The sequence below is a fragment of the Falco cherrug genome, chromosome 4 (assembly GCF_023634085.1).
Source record: "Falco cherrug isolate bFalChe1 chromosome 4, bFalChe1.pri, whole genome shotgun sequence".
Lineage (NCBI taxonomy): Eukaryota > Metazoa > Chordata > Aves > Falconiformes > Falconidae > Falco > Falco cherrug.
In genome coordinates, this window is record NC_073700.1 from 11,397,138 (window position 1) to 11,412,775 (window position 15,638).

Here is a 15,638-nt window from a genome sequence, read left to right on the forward strand (position 1 = left end):
TAAGGCAACAACCTTTACAGTTGCAGCCAAAGGGAATTTGTTTTTAAACAACAACAAAAAATATCCAACAACAAACAAAACGTTCAAGGAATTAAGAAAAAAAAAAAAAAGTCTCTCTGTTTACCATCTCAAAATTATATGGAGATAGGCCCTAGGAATTAGTGAACTAGAAATAAACCAGATGATTTTTAAGGCCTCATGAATAATGGTGATGGGGACAAAATCAAACACTCGGCACTTCAGTGCTGTGGCACAAGCTTTCACGTGAAATCGAGAGCGTGTAAGAGGCTGTGTGAATAATTTTGCACTGAAATGCTACCAGCAGAAAGAGGATCTCAGACTTTGCCTCGGTGTTGGTATTTCACCTAGCTGTCTTGCTGATAACTCATCTACAGTGACTTCAATTACTTCTCTGATCATACGTGCAACAACACAATATTCCTACAGCAACCACAGTTATTAAGGCAAGTTTCCCGAGGGAACGTAAAAGAGCAAGGGAGAAATCACACTGCTGTTTAGAACGACTAATGCTGTTCATACACAACCAGCATCTTGGACAAAGTTCTTGCACCCAGTACCAGTATTTTACATAAATTTGCTTTTAAGTACTAGGGTATTTCTAGTCAGGAGGAAATTTGTTTTTTTTCCTTACTCCAAGTTAAGTTTAAAAACTCAGAGGGCAAAACAATACTAGGAGTATCATGAGCTTTGAGTTGTGTTGTTTCAATTAATTCCTGTTACTAAAGTCATGCTACAAAAAGACTGGCACGCATTTCATGTGGAAACACAGTTTTTGTTAAAACTGATGCATCATTACCTCACTCTCCCACTATTTGCCTGTGAAATGCCTTCTGAATTACAATTCTTCTGGAACAGGAAAGCCCAGAGGAATGGGTAAGGTTCTGTTATTTTGGCAACCTATTGTTGAGAGAAGACCTTGGAGTACACACAATTAGTCTTTATTTTACACTGACACTCTTAAACAAGCTGTTCTGAGAGGGATCACTCAGAGTCTTGTAGGCAGGCAACATTACTTAACAAGTGTTAGAACCTTAACAGTATTCAAAGCACCAAAAGCCAAACATTAGCTCCAAAGATGTACTTTATTTCTTTATAAAGCAGATTGTTTAGGTATTATTTCTTTTTTGTGAACGTCCACTGTATGACCAGCAGGTCCTGCTTTGAGGACATAGCTGCTTGATAACAAAGACTTCACCACTAGACAACAAAAGTACAGATGCATAGAACAAGTGCTGCTTAGACACTGAAGAGCTAATGGTCTAAACTGCAACCGGTTCAAACAGATATGACCAAAAATACAAGTACAGCTCCAGCCCAGCCAGAGCTGTGGGCCCAAAAGTGGAGTCCTTTTTATTTCAAAATAAAATTTGTATTGGGCTTCCTGGAAAAAAAACCAGCAACAACAAAATCCCCAAAGCAGAAGAACCATACCACGCTCCTTCCCTCTCTTTTGAAAGTCACTTATTAACCGTCCCTTATTTCACATCAAAATGGTGCTGTGGCATGCTAGTACTTTCTATAAAAGACAGGAAAATTATTGAACACAGTGTGAAGTAATAGTGAATGGTTGGTAGCGAGCATTTCACGGGTACTTTATCCTAATACTTTTTGTCCCTTTCCCAATCGTGATCCTCACCCCAGGAGTTTCGCTTTGATTGATAGGTGTATCTCATCCCGAATTTGCAGATTTCTCACACATTTGGTATTTGAGCTCAGTGCATTAACAAGGGCTTCTGGATGTCATCCGTGCTCCTTGGGTATGTAAGAGTCCCGACACGCCAAGCAGAAACAGAAATTCATATACTGTTAGCCGAACATGCCAAAATGCACAGAAGGCATGTTGATGCAGTGTAGAGAAACATTCCAATATTATAACTCCTCATTCTGGTTTCCATGTCGTCCAATACTGATTGAGGAAAAGTGTATTTACAAGACTCGTAGACAGATATTTGCATTTGGTCCTAGGCACCTGATTAGTACTGACAACCTAAATTAAAATGGAAAATTAAGTATTATTCTGGTCCATTAAAGCCAATAATGTAACTTCTCCAATTTGAAGGCGTGATCTTCAAAAACAGGAGTCCCAATGCCTTCTGAAAAGGTACTTTTCTATGCACCATTCGAATCAATGACATTATAGGATGGAAAAGGCTTCCACATAAGCAACTTACAAGAGTTATCTGACAAGGGTCTCATATCTAGGCCTATAGAAATAGACAAGTAGCACACATTCTTTTCACACTCCTTTGTGGCAATGAGACTCAAAATTCACTAGGTATGAGTAGTCAGATAACATCCCGATTGCTACAAGACCAGAATTAATTATATCAATGAAACTTAGCTTTAGCAAAGAGCACAAGCAGATTTGCATCTAAGCAGCCATAACGTCCATTTCTTTCAGCTAGCATCAGAACTACCACTAATGGCAATGAAAACTAATTAGAATGTTTTACAAAGCTGCCAGTATGACCAAGTTTTGAAGTTGCAACTCTTAGGCACAGACTCTGGCAGAATCTAGATTGACCTGAGTTTTCTGCTTATAGAGGAGGGGTGGTGGGAAAGAACACATTCCCACCTTATACAGAAACTTGACAACAGTCTCAAGCCAATATTCAACATCTGACAAGGTCTAGCGCAGTGATTACAAGACAAAACATTTGGAGTTAGAGATATCATTTAGTAAAAAGAAACAACTGCCTTCCAAATCTGCCATACTGAAAAAACAACCCCAAACACAAACCTGAACATATTAAACACTGTTTGTGCTTGTAACTGTAATTATGGAACTTGAGCATCAGAGGGAGAGATTTTTCTGACCACCATTGCAAAGGAGCTGCAAAAACAAGTTAAATGGAAAAAAATCCCTTCCAAACATTCATTTAACAAACATTTATTAAAACCTGTAAAAGCTTCAGGTATACTAAATTTGAAAGGGGCTCCAAAAAAATTTCAAGAGTCATTGAACTAAATCCAAATCAGAAAGCTGATTCTCCTAATACATAATTAACAAACAACTTTCTTAAAAAAAAAATATTTTGTACATATTTCCTCATCAATTTATAAAATGCAAACAGTACGCTAGAAAAGTTTGAACATAAGGGAATGCGCTTTGGAAACATTATTAAAATATGTGTTCCTATAGAATGGCATTATCAAGTTTATTTTACTTCTTTTCACCTGACTGGCTATATTTGAGAATGTTCCTCCCCTCTTTCCTGGGTCCATGAGAAGCTAGGTTTAGAAAAGAAGAGCTCCCATACTGCCAACTTCACTCTGTTCCTTTACAAAAATTTCAAAGTACTGATAAATGATAGTGACAGCAAGCAAAATTCCAGTTCCAGACCCAATTGCCCCAAGGAAGTCTGCCAACACAGAGAGGGCGCCAATACAGAGACCACCAAACGCAGCAGCTGTCGGGATGTACCTGTAAAACACAAAATGAGAATAGAAAAGGTGCCAGGTTTGCTCAGGATACTAACAAATATTCTAGGGTTAGTGGCATATGGGATCTAAGGGAAGTGTCTAAATTAAGAGGCAGATTTTTTTGTAGAAAACCAATCCCACCAAGAACAGAAAGAACACTACAGAGATAATCTAACCAGGTAGGTAAAAAACCAAGAATGAAACTAGATGAAAGGAAAAGAGTCAATAGCAGAATACTCCCTTCTCTCCTGGGTCCACAATACAAGGTAAGAAGTGTGCAATAGTGCCAGTATACCAGGTAAGGAAATAAAAAGCTGAACCCAATTTGAGGGGAAAAAAAATGCTAAGCTAAGAAGAGAAGGTATTGCAGTCTACCATCAAGCACACAGATTAAGCTTATGGTTACTAGCTCTTCAACTCATTTGCAGACGACTGAAATCTAAAGTTAAGATAACTTTTCTGTAACATGAAGGATGAATAGGTCCTACTCTGCAGTTAGAAAACCTAGAGGCTGACCCCTGCCTACCTCTGCACCTTGTAGATTTAAGTAACTACTTGTTTTAGAAGCAAGGTCTGCATGAAAACAGTACTCAAGACGTAACACATTAAAAATTACAGTAAAAAAAACCAACTTGTGCATCAGGTTGAAGTAGTGAAGTAAATTCAAATGCTCATTATTAGCTATCCTATAAAAGAAGTAAGAACAGGAAAATACAACCCCCAGAACTTAAGGCATATTCTCTTAGCTGTAAGGCGAGAATATGCTGTACTGTACCACCCTTCCATTAACGAGACAATATTCTGCGTCTCACGCACGTTATGAAGCTGAAAGAATGTTGTTCTAGAATCTAGAAAATGGAAGTCAAAGAGAAGTTTGCCATGTGTTTTCCCCCATAACACCTTGCATAAACAGCCTGTGAAATGTGTAGCTCACCTGTTTAGTTCATGTACCATCGAAGTTTCTCTGTGGCCTCGCATTACCATTTGTTGTTCTTTCAATTGTTTGGCAACCTGTATTCAATCAAGGAATGGAGCAAGTAAGTTTAGCATTATTTGCCAAGGCCATGGAACTCAGTACTACGGGAAGGAAAACGGAAGCAAGACATTTCAGTAAATGGTGGTGTGTTTAGGTGTTTTTTGGTATTGTTTTGGTTTTTATATTATTCATCTGAGTTTAAAATATCCAGTATTTTAACTTCAGATAGGTTGCAGTCACAGGCACTTTTCCACACTCTCAATTACACAAAGCTTTTTGGATAATTCTAGTCCTACCTAGACAAGGAAACTCTGGAAATTGGTAGGCTTTCATACACACCATTCAGTTCCTGTTCTGCCACCTACCCTTCTCCTGATTAGTGTTTAGTAGATGTTAGCAAAACAATCCTATAAAGCATCCACACCGTTTCAGTTAGTCCAAATGAATGTGGGAAACAGCTTGTGGGGCCATATTAAAAACCGTACATTTAAAAGAATGCCTTCTTGGGACATTATTCTTAAACTGGGTTTCTGCAATTGCACAGGGTTACAATATATAGCCCTGCAAACATTTCACTAAAAACGAAGGGTAACAAACTCTAGCAAGGGACCTTCTAAAGGTGCTTGTCACTGAATCTAATGTACTGAGAAAACACACTTTCAGATGATTAAGCTACCAGTCCTCCACCATATAGTGAACATTTAAGTAATGATTCACCAATTTTTATATGGCCTTGTTTACGTGAAATTAAAATAATTTTATTCAGTATAAGGAAAGTATATTAAAGTGTTAAAAGCTGTACATTGGTTTATACTGAAATAAAAATCTGGCTATACATGGCTGTGAGTGCCTCCCTGCATGCCTGACAAGCAGCTAAATTCAAGTCCAAAATGAGAGAGTGCTCACGCTGTTACAGTAACTGTGCAACTATTACATATTTGTTAAAGAATGGATTAAGCTATTCCATATGGCTGCCAAGCTTGATTTCCTACCCAAAACCACACAATACAAACATACCACGATGACAACTATTTTCCATCTTGTTTTCCAATTCCAATTTCAGAATGATACAGTTGCTGAATATCAAATATCCTGTAGCAAATGGAAATTTTGAGAAGCTAGGCTCAGGTACATTAATGCGCTGCACTATATTCTCTGTTATCAGTGCTCTCAAATTAAAAATAACAACCTCTAGTTAATCTTCCCCCAAAAGAAGTTAAGAATTCTCTATGCCAGGCATGGGTATTCAAGCTTTACCTGGAAGTTAAGTGGCAGCTGCCTTGTACACAGTGCATCTGTTACTTGGCACAGAAAGTTTCTACCTTTCCTGTTACCTCGCCTGCCCTCGCACTGATGAGATGTTACACAGGAATGCTGAAAGTTTCCTAATGCCAATGAAAGCAATTTTGTTGCCGCTGTTCTTGAAAAAGCAGTAAAGAAAACGGGGAAAAAGTTACCCCCATTCTGCCCCCATCCTCCCCACTTACAAAAAAAGACACAGTCACTGTCAATACAAACAATAAATATTACCAAGATTACCAGCAAAATAGCTATTTCAGAAGACAGTCAGTCTTATTCCTACAACAGCCCATTTGTTCTCATCACGTAAGCTTACACAATTTGTCATTTTAAAACTTACATCTTTGGCAGAGGAGCCAGAGACTTCAATCCATGTCTTGGAGAAGAAAGCACAGGAGCCCAGCATAAATACAATATAAACAACTGCATGTACAGGGTCTTCTAACACTGAAGAAAAGGACTCTGGAGGTGACAGATAATAACAAAGTCCACCAACTGGGTAAGCACGAGCAGGGCCTCCAGATGACGTGTCCTAGAAGAAAGAAGTCACCTTTTCTTTAGTAACTTAGGTGACCTCACTATTTCTTAGCCATTAGGCTATGTCTGGATTTATATCACCTTCATATCACTGTGTATCATTACCAGTACAGCAGCACACAGAGATTCAACTTTACTATGACAAGCAGTTTCTAAAGTGGAAATCGAATACAATAATGAAGAGCAAAAATACCTAGGACAGCAAAGAACAGTCCAAGGTAAAAGTTAAATGGAGACCTAACATCTACACTCAAGACAGCTGGTCTCATACTCTACCATTAAACAAATGGCTAATTTCAGTGTACATGACCACCTGTAGAAGTGTGCCTTAATATTTAGAGACCATCTCTTTAACCATGCATTTTAATGGTGGTCTTATAAAGCTGTATGCAAGATTAGAAGGAATACTCACAGACCAAGTGCCCAGCAGGCTAACCAGTAAGTTGCCACTGAAGCGAGCAGAAAGCATCTGGGAGATGACATACAAGTTTGACACCAGGGCAGACTGAAGAATAATGGGAATGTTGGAGGTATAGAACAGCTTGATAGGGTAGGTGTTGTACTGGCCACGGTAGCGAGCAGATTTGATAGGAAGATCCACTCTGAAGCCCTGAAAAGTTTTCAAAAGAAAGTCCCCCATTACAACTGGCATGAACCCATACCACAGGTCATAAATGCAACTGCAATTCCTTGACAGCAACAGAAAAAAACCCCTGCAATCATTTTGTGCAACTACACATACTCTACCCATAAGGCTATCCATGTGAACACTTCTGCAAATGGCCTGGAAGCCGGCAGGGCTGTCTAAACACACACATATAAGAAGGCATGGAAAGCCACAGACATCAGAAGAAATCTAAAGTTTCAAGAAGACTGAACATAGTGTCCCGGAAAAGAAACATTAAAACCTTCTATATTCATCAGCAGTTTGCTGCAACAAACAGTAAGAGACATACAGGCTTGAAGACTTCAGAGTATTTTCCAGTAAAAAGCAAGAGCATTTGGGTTAGACAATACTGCACATGCATGTTCATATGTGGGGTTTTTTTCAGTGACCAAAGTTGGTCTGAAGTCTATTATGTGGCTACAGTAAGATTAAGAGAAGCTAGTGTTAAATGAACATTCAAACGTTGCAGGTACAAAAATGAGTCTTCTGAAGGCACTAGAAAGTGAAAATACAATTTCTCATAGAAGGAAGCAGATTACAGATCTACTTCCATATCAACAGTTTCACAGGCCTCGTTATTCCAACTGACCTGGAAATAAATTACAATAGCGAAGACAAAGATGGTGGCAATCAGGTTCATAAGGTTGGGGAGATTCTGACGGTAAAAAGCCTCACGAAGAGCTCTGACTTTGTCTGTACGAGTAGCCAGAAGATGGAACAGAGCAATGATGGCTCCCTCAAATTCCATGCCTTGGAAAGGAAAAGAAAAACCAAGTTAGGTGTGCTGTGATTATCTCCCAACTTCAGTGCTTTGTCCCATTAGGTATATTTCTGAACTAGAGGATTCAGAATGGGATATATCTCCAAGTCTCTTGCATCTAGAGCATGCTGTCAGACTTTTCCTACTGCCATCCTTCATATCAGCTACAGTATGTCCAAAATTTGTTTTTTAAATCTCCCTGTAGTGGCCTAGAAACTAAATCATAACCCAATGATCAAATGAGATAATTTTATTGGTCTCCAGAAATACTGACATTCACTAAGGTCTTTACCCCTTTCCTCCTCCCCACCAAATAAACAAACAAAAAAATTGGATGAGAGGCAGCATGCTTTCTAGTATCATTCACAGTGACACACAAGTTATTGTTTGCATTACAGAAAATACGATAACCTCAGTTATGTTTTCTATTATACAGCACCAAACAAAATCACCTTCTGTAACATTCGGAGAATAAGGTCTTTGGGGCAAAGAGTAAAAAAAAATGCAAGGTGCAGAAAGAAACAGATGATATTTGTCAGTAAGCTGGGAAGCAACCATAATACAATGGCAGTCTACCATTATTGAGTTTTAATGGAGGCACCGTAAGAAATTCAAGTTCAGGAAATATCTTGAAAGACACTACAAAATTAAAGAGAAATGTCTTTGTAGTTGCACCTTGTGTAGGAGCACTTGCTGTATTAACAAGATTCACTACATGGCAATTACACAGCCAAGATGCTAGCAGCAGCGTTTGCCATTTAAGTTGACATACTGCAAAAAATAGATTTTGCCTTTTTTGTACAAAAATTTTGTAACGAAAACAGACTATGCCATATTACCTCGTCCTGTGTTCACTGTAGTGGGGCTGAATGCTTTCCACACAATAGTCTCACAGATATTGGTAGCAATGAAGAGAGAGATGCCAGAACCGAGACCATATCCTTTCTGCAGGAGTTCATCCAAGAGCAGAACTATCAATCCAGCAACAAATAGCTACAGTAAAGAAAGAAATACAGCATTAGTCCCATCCTTTCTTAAATTTTGTTAAAAAAGTAACTTGTATTAAAAGAGAAGGAAGGTGTGTGTGTGTGTATATATATATATATGAATGAGGAAGCAGGCACACTTCAATCTCTGCATGTTGGGCAGGCAGTCCGTAAGGTGGACTTTTTGACTCTTTCAGAGGGAAAGCAAGAGAGGACTAGAAATCACCTGAATCGTGATAAGCAAGCAGATACCAGCACCCATCTCAGATGGGTCTCCATACATCCCAGTCATTACATAGACAATAGACTGTCCAATGGTAATGATCATTCCAAACACTGTAGAATAAGAAGAAAAAAGTACATATTTGTTCTGGACATCTAGGTCAGTGGGCAATTAGAGAAATACAAACCACTTTCTCTTTGTAGAGAAAACTGGGAAGGAATACATTGTCACAGGATGTTTAAATTCAAAGGTAAGGTGTTTGTCTGAAATCTGGCACTAAAAATACAAATACACACAGACACTTCACTGAAGGTTGCTTTAGATATTGAAAACTGAGGGTGTTATGATATTACTGTAGCAATTTATGAATTGTTTTCCCAGTGAACAGATCAGTAAATAGTGCAATACAGCATCAAATAGCTAAAGAACACTCAAATTTTTCTAAAAGCCATTTATCAACTGAGCACAGAGATCTCTTATTGCTGAGAACAAGCCATGCTTGATACTGCAAGGTAGAAACAACTAGAACAAACACCCTAATAGTAACTTTTCTAGGTTAACACTGTCCAACACAGTTGAAAAGTTCAGTCCCCACAGTCTACGTATTACTTAATTTAACTGGTGAGATTACAGCAGCAGTGCCAATCACAGATATTTTTCCTTTTCAAACCTTTCTGAAGCTAAACAGCTAACAAGCCAGAAAGCAGACAGTAAAAGGCTGATTAAAGACAGAAACCTGTGGCACAACATGAACACACAGCATGAGAGAAACCCATGTACCCGACTTGAACATTCATCACACAGTAAGTTTACACTTTCTGTTTGTTAAGTTTAGATACTCTAGAACATCAGCCTTGAATATCAGCTGTTACTCACATTTCTGTGCTCCATTGAAGAGAGCTCTGTCCTTTGGGGTGTCACCAACTTCAATTATCTTAGCACCTGCCAAGAGCTGCATGATGAGCCCAGAAGTGACAATAGGTGAAATCCCCAGCTCCATCAATGTACCTGACGGACACAGGAAGAGCAACAAAAGAAAATAATGGGGTGTACCATACCCAGGCACCTCTGAACTTCAAAACTGCTTTTTTCCACCCTTTATGCCATGATGGAGAAAATATAAAACTCCAAACCTCCACAAATGTAAAAGGTTTAAATAGCAGAAGCTTGTTAAAAGTCAGTCTGATGAGTAATGTGATATTCCTTAGTACCTTTTAAAAAACACATTCACTGAAAAAGACTGTTGTTATCCAGAACAGATTTACTCCGCATCAAACAAGTGTTGTGGTTTAACCGCAGCTGGCAACTAAGTACCACACAGCCACTCGCTCACTCCCCCCACCCCCAGTGGGATGAGGAGGAGAATGGGGGAAAAAGGTAAAATTTGTATTTCAATTATTAATTTGTTCTTACCTCAACACACAATATTACAATAGCAACAATAACAATAACTGTAATGAAAAGAAGAGAGAGGGAGAGAAAGGAATAAAACCCAAAAAGAAAAAAAAAAAACCAACCAAGTGATGCACAACACAATTGCTCACCACTTGCTGACCAATGTCCAGCCAGTTCCCGAGCAGCCATGGGTGGCCCCCAGCCAACTCCCCCCAGTTTATATACTGAGCATGACGTTCTATGGTTTGGAATATCCCTTTGGCTAGTTCGGGTCAGCTGTCCTGGCTATGCTCCCTCTTGGTTTTTTAGGCAGCCACTCATTGGCAGAGCATGGGAAACTTGAAAAGTCCGTTATTTAGGATAAGCGCTACTTAGCAACAACTAGAACATCAGTATGTTATCAACATTATTCTCATACAATGCTGTGTTTTGGATTTAGTATCAGCTACTAAGAAGAAACTTAGCTCTATCCCAGCTGAAACCAGGACAAGATAGGAATTTGCTTTCTGCCTTTGACAATGAGTCACTTAATTATCTGTAATTTTAAACAGGAAAACCCAAACTTTTTTCAGGAGTACACCAAGCTGCATGCATGCATATGGGCACATCTCATTATGATATAAACTAATAAATAGCTCAAATGATATATAATGACAAAGTGAATTCAAGAAACTGTCACCACTCCCTCTACAAGAAAATGTAGAGGCTTTTTTTATAAACTATTTTTATAATCTAAACTATATATACTATATAAACTATATATATAAACCCTACATATATATAAAAACATAAACTATTTTATAAACTTTATAAATAAATTATCATGAATTTTAGTCTTCTGTGAGACAGACTCAAAGATGTCACCCAGAAAACAACACTCATGTAATATGGTTTGAAACATAAACCACCTGAAATATATACAAAAGACAGCAACAGCAGCAATACAGGTAATTCTTCCCTAATCCTTTTCACTCCAAAATGCTCCTTGATTTTTGTACATATAACATTGCACACAGCCAACCATAAACTCATTTTGTCCACAAAGTTATGCCTTTCCCAATGCCACCCTGGATTATGATTTTACATAATACATAAAATGACTTATCCCCCTCTACTTCAGATATTTTCGTTGTTGGAGTGCAACGTAAGAACACGTCCAAAGATGTTTTGATTCAAGCTATAAAAACCCCACCCTCCTGAAAGACTGGCCATACCTCTATTTGACGCCAAAATCACTCTCATCCAGTAGAAAGGATCTGCAGAGTCTGATGACATGATACCGAACAAGGGAATCTGCATTTCCAACCAACAGAGGAAAAATGGATTAGAGACTTCATAATATCCTTTAAACATTTTAGCTCTTCCTTAAAAAGAAGAGAAAGAAACATACCTGGCAGCATACTAAGAAGATGAAGAGTGTGATAGCTGTCCATAGTACCTTTTCCTTAAACTGAATCTAAAGGAAAAAAACAAAACCAAAAACCAGCAACCAAAGATGATAAAGCTGTCAAGATAACCAGATCTAGTCAATCAGGCAAACTTTCATAGTAGCTAAAGCACACTTGATTTTCTCATGAGGGACAAAGTACAGGACATCCTAAAGAAAATAACTCACTGTTCATCCCTTTTATACTATGTAAGGCCAAGGAAAACGTCAAAGCTTTATTGAAACTTTAACCCAAATAGACAAGCTTATGTCAATGGAAAGTAATTCTAGTATTTTCACAGAAATGAGTCTTGTATCTTTCTAAGAAAGAGCCTGTGGTGAGAAAAAAAAAAAAAAAAAAAAAAAGAGAGAGGCGTATCTTAGCAAATAACCTCAGATTAGAACTGAAGAAGCAAAGATTTTCAAGTTGCTATTTTAAACTATTATAGTTTACACTCTGGTATATACTGCTTTCAACATTTCACTGCTGTGGCATAACCACAACTGCACAACTGCATTTACCAGCAAATATATTCTTGTACAACCGTATCCACAATACCCACAATACAGGGTGTGCTAGACAAGCCCTGCACTAAAAACAATTTTGCCTAAAGCTGCCATTCTCCGAAGAGGAAAAAAAATAAAATCCTAATCCCACAAATGCAAACTAAGCTGTAAACATTTTATATTACACAAATACAAACCTGTGAATAAAATTGTATTAACTTACCTTCCGTTCTGGCTTTTGGATTTCAGGTAAGATAACACAGAAGGGCTTGATTACTTCAAGAAATTTTACTGTATGGAAATTAGTTAAAAAGACAAAGTGAACACACAAATACAACAAACACTGGGAAAAGCTCAAGTAAAACTGAATTTGGACATGTACTTTACATATTAAAAGTCTCAGTTAAGGACAAACGTATATCATTGTTTTGATTTTTTAAAAAGTTCTTATCTGTTCTAAATATACCATACTAGCTGAATCTCTGTGTAAGTACAGCATGGACTGGAAACAAAAAGAAAAAAGTCAAGAGTTTTCCCATTTTACTAAGTACACTGACAGTGCAAAAAACGCCTTGCCATTGTTTTGCATGAGTTTACCAATACCTTTGAACTTTTATTTAATAATAGCTTCACCCCTAACCTGGTATTTGAGAAATACACCACCTGAAATACAATACTTTTAGGCCATACAGCTTAAGAATTCCTTCATGCTGTCATAAGCAACAATTCAAGTTACTTTACAAAACACCTCACGCAATGATCTCCTCCTAGTCAAAAGGACATAGCCTTTGATCTGAAAAGTCTGAGTCTTTAAGCATACAAAAGAAGAGGGTATCTGCAAAGTCACAAGTTCTCCTACGAGCAGAGATCTGATTTTGAACAGAGTTAATGCTTAACTTCTTAAGATGAATCTCAGACTGCACCTATATTTTGGGCTGATCTGAACTAAAAAGTGTATGACGATGCAGAAGACCTGAAACTACTGGTGGCTTTCCACTTTTCTGTAGAAGGCAGCAACTTCAGTGGCAGTTTTGTAACACTTTAAAACCAGCCCATAAAAATTATTTACTTCATTTCAAACGATTAATTGTCTGAAGTTACACTGGATTGTGGTTTTAAACTTGAAGCAAATCGCGATTCTCCCCTACATCTACAATACTATTCCAATTGACTAAGATGATTTTTCAAGCAGCTCTTTCTCGAAGTAGCAGACTGAAGACTGCCATTCACCCAGGTTACCTCCAGACTTCAGATCACTGTTTATAGTTTACTCTGGCAATTGGAAGCGTTGTGAGCAATCGCCAGCCTGACTACCCGTCGCTCCCTGTCTCCTCACGGCATAAGCACACCCGGGCCTGGGGCTGGCTGTGCCCGCCAAGCGAGCGGCCCGGCCGCCGGGCATGGCAGCGCCAGGTCCCTTCCCTAGGGACATCTGCCATCACCAGGACACGGGTCCTTCACCGCGAGATGGGGGGGCGGATAACCCAGAGGGAGCTGCTGTACAAGAGAAGGGAAATGGGCGCAGGACTGACCACGGCGGGAGTGCCGCCGCCGGCGGGCAGCCCCCAGGGCCATGGGGCCCCGGCGCCTCAGAGGGGCTCCCCGCCGCCCGGGAGGGGAGCGCGGGGGAGGGGAACGCGGGGAACGGGCCGCCGCGCCGCCCCTGAGGAGGGCCCATCCCCAGGCGCCTGCGAAAAAGGAGCCGGTGGCCGAGCCGCGGCACCTTGGCCGTCGCGCACTCCGCGAAGACGCCGCTCCCGTCCCCTCCCGCCCGCCGCCGCCCGGCCGAGGCGCCCCGGTACTCACTGCCCATGGCGGCCGCCGGACGGGAGGCAAGAGCGAGCGGCGGCGGCAGCTGCCTCGGAGAGACACGTCAGGGATAGAGCCCGGCCGCCCCCTTCCGCTTCCTGCCACGCGCCGGGCCCGCCGGGCCCCACCGCCGCCGCGCAGGCGCTGTAGGCCGCCCCGGCTACCGCCGCCCTCCGCTGCCCCCAGGGCAAGGAGCCTACAACTCCCGTCATGCATTACTGCCAGAGCAACGCGCACCCCCAAGAAGGGCGGGGGGACCCCGACGCTTATTGGCTCCCCGAGGGTCTAGGAAACCAATCAGATGGCGGAGTGGCGCACGGATTTCTGGGAGTTGTAGTCTTGCTCGCCCTGGCAGCCATCTTAATGAGGGGTAGGCCCGGCCCCGGGGCAGGGCCGCGGCGGTGAGGTTGGGAGTTACGTCAGGGGGTGCATGTTTTAGCTAGTAGAGATCTTATGGAATTACTGTATTAGAGAATTATTATTTATAACAATTAAATAATTAAATAATTTTAAATATTATTATATATTATTATAATATAATATAATATAATTATATAATATAATAATATTCTAATAATATAAATAGCAATAATATGTAATTAGAGAAATCTCTAGGAATTACTGAAGACATCTGCCAATGGGTCTGAGAATGTTTTAGTTATTCTTGTGCATAGCTCTTGTCCAGAGCAGCTTATTTCAAAACATCTGGTTTATCAAAAGTGATTTTAACCCACCCATTTCTAATTAGAGATAAAGCAACGGCTTCCCAGCTGCCAAGCTATCTTGCAGAGGTTTGTTGATAAGATCTTTTTGACTTACTAATGTAGGTGCTGTGCCTGGCTTACCTGCGCCAACAGGTGGAAAAGAGCGAAGGCCTCGCCGTGGTTTTGTGGAAGTCTGGGCAAGGGACCGCCAGCAGTGATCCAGGGGAGGGGTGGCAGCAGCCTCTGATGAAATGCCAGAATCTGCTGGATTTATTAAAATAAGGCAAACTATTGTGAGAGGTGCTGATAACATCACTATGCCAGATCACTGGTATGTTAGAAAGATTAATATGGATTTACCTATCTCTAAATGGCTCATCTGCTTTTAGTCTAGGTAGTTGTCTAGACTCTGTGATCAATGAAGGCAGAAGGAGACACCTGGAGAAATACTCACTCTACCTATCTTACACATCTGTTTTCAGATTACACGAATTATCCTCCAGAAGTATCTATCTGTATCGATTATAGAGGGAACTAAGGTGACCACTTCAGACCAGATACCTGTATTTTACACATCTGATGTTAGAAGAGATGAATTCCACCCATAAAGACTAAAGGTTGTCTAAATGTAAAACATGTACTACAAAATTATATATCTCAATATACCTCTATTGCATTAGTACAAAGTTGACATTTAATTACTGCTTTTGAAATTGGGCTTTACTCTGTGGCAACTGACTGTAGATGCTGGACCCAGTTGTGTTGAATTGTGCCCCGATGCACACAACAAAGACTATATGATTGCCTCAATAGCCGGAGGTAAAAAGCGGAAAATAGAGACAGAGAGTAGAAATGAGGAGAGAAGCACAGATTAGTTTTTCACTGCCGCCAAATGGTTCTAGTTC

General features: G+C 40.0%; 1 protein-coding gene across 1 annotated transcript; it reads right to left on the reverse strand.

Moving 5' to 3' along the window:
* Positions 1-1,084: 1,084 nt before the first annotated feature.
* On the reverse strand, positions 1,085-14,149 carry SEC61A1 (SEC61 translocon subunit alpha 1). Its single transcript, XM_055708821.1, has 12 exons — positions 14,027-14,149; positions 12,444-12,511; positions 11,678-11,743; positions 11,502-11,580; positions 9,769-9,900; positions 8,896-9,005; positions 8,523-8,676; positions 7,513-7,673; positions 6,669-6,866; positions 6,060-6,251; positions 4,379-4,455; positions 1,085-3,445 (listed from the first exon to the last, which is right to left on the reverse strand). The coding sequence occupies exons 1-12, from the start codon at positions 14,031-14,033 to the stop codon at positions 3,259-3,261; spliced, it is 1,431 nt and encodes a 476-aa protein (XP_055564796.1). The 5' UTR covers positions 14,034-14,149; the 3' UTR covers positions 1,085-3,258.
* Between the last annotated feature and the right edge of the window lie 1,489 nt (positions 14,150-15,638).

Coding starts and splice junctions, on each gene's coding strand:
- SEC61A1 (XM_055708821.1), bottom strand. Junction 11,581..11,677: donor TCTTCTTAGTATGCTGCCAG/GTATGTTTCTTT, acceptor TTGGAAATGCAG/ATTCCCTTGTTCGGTATCAT. Junction 4,456..6,059: donor CTGGCTCCTCTGCCAAAGAT/GTAAGTTTTAAA, acceptor GATTGAATACAG/GTTGCCAAACAATTGAAAGA.